The sequence below is a fragment of the Nestor notabilis genome, unplaced genomic scaffold (genome assembly GCF_000696875.1).
Source record: "Nestor notabilis isolate BGI_N333 unplaced genomic scaffold, ASM69687v1 scaffold15683, whole genome shotgun sequence".
Taxonomy (NCBI): Eukaryota; Metazoa; Chordata; class Aves; order Psittaciformes; family Psittacidae; genus Nestor; species Nestor notabilis.
In genome coordinates, this window is record NW_009922777.1 from 127,513 (window position 1) to 132,696 (window position 5,184).

At 39.4% G+C, this 5,184-nt stretch overlaps 1 protein-coding gene across 1 annotated transcript in view; it reads right to left on the reverse strand.

Annotated features, from left to right (window-relative positions):
- The window catches only part of ST8SIA1 (ST8 alpha-N-acetyl-neuraminide alpha-2,8-sialyltransferase 1), an 85,962-nt gene extending 82,186 nt beyond the window's left edge, over positions 1 to 3,776 (reverse strand). Inside the window, exon 1 of the mRNA XM_010011807.1 lies at positions 3,623 to 3,776. Coding sequence (XP_010010109.1) covers positions 3,623 to 3,724 — 102 coding nt within the window. The 5' untranslated portion in view covers positions 3,725 to 3,776. The remainder of the gene's footprint in view (positions 1 to 3,622) is intronic.
- Between the last annotated feature and the right edge of the window lie 1,408 nt (positions 3,777 to 5,184).

Consider the following 5,184-nt stretch of genomic DNA (forward strand, 5'->3'; position numbering starts at 1 on the left):
ATCTCATAATTAGTATTAAACGACACCTACAGTTACACGTAGACTCTATACTTTTTGTCTTCTAAGAGTGTAATGCTGTAAATCACAGCAAGTAATACAACAAAGCTGCTGTCAAGAATGTCTGACTTTAATTGAAATTACATTCCATTACCCAACAGCTCCAGGCAATGACACTGTAGTACGTGTCAGGAGATGAGATGAAGGCAAGATGCCCACGCTCACTGCACGCTTAGGCCATTTTTTGTGATGACTCATGTCCTGCACCATGACTTCTCCTGACCATTAGGTATTGACAATGAGCCACTAGCAGTTTCTCTTCAGGATGGGAAAGATGGTGCAGTCTGTGTAATATTTCATTTCTGTCTCAAAAAAAAATATAATTCTAGAAATCAGGGGGGAAATGACACAGGAAGGGGAGTAAGAGCAACCTGGTCTAGTAGAAGGTGTCCCTGCCCATGGCAGGGTGGTTGGAACTGGATGAGCTCTAAGGTCCCTTCCAACCATTCTATGATTCCAGCAGCTGGAATGTTGGTTCATAAAAAACTCCGCAACTTTAAATTTTGTTCTCATAAACCAAAATGAAGTACTGAATTACTATTTCCATAATAAAGCTCTTTCCTTCTGCAAATTTCTCCCCTGGTCAACCAAAAACTTAAAAGGAGAAGGAATATAATCAAGCAAAGTCTGAGGGGACCAAAAAAAAAAAAAAAAAAAAAGGCTAGTAATGGAGCTGATAAAAAACCCCACCCACACAGTTGAAATATTACATTCGAAAAATGGCAAAATGAAATGTCACAGCATTAGCAAAACCTTTTAGCCTCTTCACTTCGAAGAAGAACTGGGGAAAAAAAAAAAAAAACAATGAACTGATATTAAATTTGTACTTTGATGAAATGGCATTTTTATAGGAAAAGCACTCCATCAGAAAACATTGAACCAGCTGTAAGAACTTTATCTACAGATTACTGAGAAGACAAAATACTCTATTTTGCACTGTTCAGATTCAAAAATAAGTGACAAGTGACATTTTCCATATTATGCTCTAGCATAGTTAAGATTACTTCTGTATAAGTCTCTATTGATGCATAGCCACCTTATTCTCTACCATAAAATATAGCAAGTTTCCTATTTAGTTTTCAGTTATTTTATTCTGTAAGTTAATAACTGGCTCAGGACTGAGAAATCTTCTGCAAGCACAAAATGGCTTATGCCCAGCAGATTGATGTGGATGGAGCCTTTTTTATTTATTCCAGAGGAAATATTTTCTCGATTATATCAACATAGCTGTGGCCCTTTACATTCCTGTTACTTCCCCTGAGCATTTCAGAGTATTACCCGTATTTTATAAGTGGTTTTAAGCTTCTGGATAGTTTTGAAAGGAATGTTCATCTTCACAAAAATCACTTTCCGGTTGCTAGCAAGCTAATAGACACCATTCTTCAAAGTAGAAGACTGAAAAATTTAGGTGAGTATTTTTCTTGAAACAAAGAGAGAGGTAGAAAAATACTTCATTTAAGAATTTACTGCAAATAAATCTTCCTAAGGTTTTAAGCCTAGAAGGATTTAATCTGAGAAAGGTCTACAAAATTCCTCTGGGCAAAATACAGAGGAATAACACGTCAAGTTGGGGGCAGTGGTACTTGCAAGAAAAGAGGGAGTAGTAGCGAGTAGCATTTGTATGAAATTAACTGCTTTTCAATTCATTAAACGAATATCACTTCTGGCACCACTCCTAGAGCTACTTTCTATCATTGTTCTAAGGTTGGATAATCATAAAAATTCACCTTTTCCACCACCACCCCTACAACAGCACTTTGCCATCCTTTCCACAGCCTGCTTGGCAAGCCTAAAGGACGCTGAAGTCCCAAGTTCTTAGCTCATGTTGTCCCTCAGCAGTTTGCCTCTCCAGGGCTTCCCAGATCCTCACTCTCAATCCAATCAACTGATAATCTTTGAGGACAGGACTTGGGAGCCTGGAAACTACTGGAGTATCCAAAAACGTGCTTCTCTCTCTAATGCCTCTGAAGGAGCCCATCCAGTACTCTGCTCTTTCCTGTGAAAGGAAGTAGGACGCCATTGTGGCAGAGAAAGACAAATGCGAAATCCCAAATCCACCACAAAGTAGTGAACTCCCTGTGCCAGCCCAGGTGGGGCTTTTCTGAAATGCTGGAGAGGACGTAAACATTTTGAGGAGTTGCTGCCAGTATCTTTGTGCGGTACAAAGTTCACAGCTCTGCCAAAGATTTCAGTTTTCTCCAATAAACAGTGCAATATTGTATCAACAAATTCTACTAATCATCATAAAAAAGATTTACAGCTGCCTCTCTGTGACACACCATAAACTTTCTACCAGTCTCAAAGGCAGGGATTGAAATCACCCCAGCCAGGCAGCCCCTTTCCAGCTGTACAGCAGGAGAAAAACACTCACCATGCACATTTCAGCATCTACTTGTTTGCTGAGCTTTCAGGGACACAGCAGCTGGAGATAAGTTTGAGGGAGTTAGAGGTCCATTAACCAGTTCATTGCAACAGGCACAGCCAAGTAACAAGACAGCAGGCTGGCAGCCTAAACAAGACACAGCTCTAACACCCCTCTTCCAGATGATGTTTTAACAAAGAAAGCAGCTGTTCCATGTCCTCTTCCCCACACTGCATTTTCCTCTCATTCTCTCTCCACTAGAACGAACATTTGAAGTCGGTACTCTGCTGACCTTTTTTTTTAATTACCATTTTGATGTTTTATTTGCAGGATGAGTTTAACAAGTAAGAACTCTGCTACTGTTTATCTGAAACAACAACAAATGAGAAAGCCCAGTGTGAATGACTCAACACTGACTGGGAGGATTAATAAATACCTAAGCCTTTAATTTGAGAAATTAGAGTAACATGTAAATCAATTAATATGTTCAGATGTTTGTCTTTCTATAAATGTGTAGCCACATAAAATATCTCTCCTTCCACATACAAAATTCAATCTATTAAACTCAGGTTTTAACATCGGTTCACATATTAATTGAAAATGCAAGAAACTTAAGCCAGTACTACAAATTCTCAGCACTTGAAAACTCTGCCCTTTGCTGGGCTTTTGAGGGTTAACCCAAAATGCCTTTGCTGAACAATAACAAACCACTTCTAATACTCAAAACACAGCAAGAATCAACAAAGTCAAGTTGCTGGCTTCTGATATTGAGCTTATATTGCATGCCATCAATAAACTTCATTAACTTGGAAGTAACTTCACACATCTTCACACAAAGCAATGTCACAGCTAAACGGATCTGAACTGAAGCAATCCTAGATGAGGGACCAAGCATGATCACTGACTGAAATGTAGAAATCACCTTCTTAAATCAGCCAGAACTTAGCACTTTTAACATCAAGACATGTGGCCCAATCTCATCCCTTGTGTATATCTGCACACCTGAAAAGTGGCCAGGGAAGCATTTACATGCATATAAACATTTTATGATTTTCTAAACACAGAAGTAAGAAAGCAGAAGAGACTGGTTTGCATTGAGACACGAAGATACAATTTCCAGATGAACATTTAGCCTACTCACTTGTACCCTGTTACCATTTAGCATATTATTACTTAAAGTGAAAAGAAAAAAAGGTTACTAACCTGTGGGAAGAGAGAGTAAGTCACGTTGTCGATAGTGACAGAATATAAAAATTCCCCATCAAACCAGAGGTTCTTTCCCATTGGGGAGTTCAGCTTTGTCATAGCAAAGAGCTGCCCAGGATCACAACATTCTTCCAACAATTTCCTAGAGAAGGCAACCAAAAGAGAAAGAGCTGTATTAATTAGAGCCTTGGCACACCTCCTCTAATGACTACCCACCACACCTGAGATCCTGCTACTCTCAGATGCTCCAAAGCAAGCCCTTTTACTTACAGAAGGGCCAGAAAGCCCATTTTATTTCAGAAAATCTTAGAAACAGACAGTAAAAATTTTAAACCTCCATTCACTTTTGAGTGGCATAGAAATAGAACCAAGATTCAGCAAATAAAATTCCTCATTTACAACTTATTCTAATGAATAAAGTACTGATCTCCAACACATACAGAAATCAGAGAAGCTCCTTTGAAAATCAAATCCGAGCTATAGGAAAATTCAGTACCAAATCTCAATCAAGAAGAGCAGGCCTCCTAAAGCCCCACAGTTACCTAACTTCTGCATAGAAAATTTTGGCATCTCTTTCCAGTTACTAAATATCCTTGTGCTACATTCACAGCAGTATTAGAGCTTGCCTTCTAACTGAAGTCCAACTTGAGTCATCCCAGTATGACAGATATATATATATAGTGAATATTACACTTCTCGTTTCCTCGATGAAATGGCATATCCTCTTACACATTCATTTCCCAAAAATACTTATTAATCAGCTCGACTAGAAATTTGAGAGCTGGTAAGGTTGTTGAAGGTTGTACTAAGCAAAAATTCTGTATCACAGCAAACTCAGCAACTAACATCCTAAAACACAGAATGACAAAAAGCACTAGACATCTACAGAACACGACTACCCTATCTTTCCAAACCCCATATGGAAGTAGCTCTCTAAAGAAAAAGTGACACTCATACCAGTTTTTATATATAAAATATACGTCCAGTTCTAGACCCCACAATCCAAGAAAGATGCAGACAGACTTGGAGAGGGTCCACAAGAGAGCCACAACAGTGATCAAAGGGCTGGAAAACCCACCCTATAAGGAAGGACTTAAAAAGTTAGGTCTTTCCTCCCTGGAGAAGATAAGACTCGGGGAGGACCTCACTATAGTTTTCCAGTACTTGAAGGGCAGTTACAAAGAGAATGGAGAGTCTCTCTTCACAAGGAGCTACATGGAGAAGGCAAGGGGCAATGGGTACATGTTGCACTGTGAGAAATTTCATCTTGATATTCAGAAAAAAAAAAAAAAAGAAGAAATTACAGTGAGAACAATCATTCCCTGGAACAAGTTACCCAGGGATGTGGTGGAGTCCCCATCATTGCAGGTTTTTGAGATGCAACTGGACCAGCTCCATTTCCCACAGAAGGTTGGACCAGGCAATCTTCCAAGGACCCTTCCCGTCTTGATGGTTCTGTGATTCTGGAACTGTTTTTCCCTTAGCCTGCCTGTTCCAGAGCTGGTTTGCCTCCCTCTGAGCATAAAAACATGTCAGCCAGAGCAGCAATTTCCATTCCT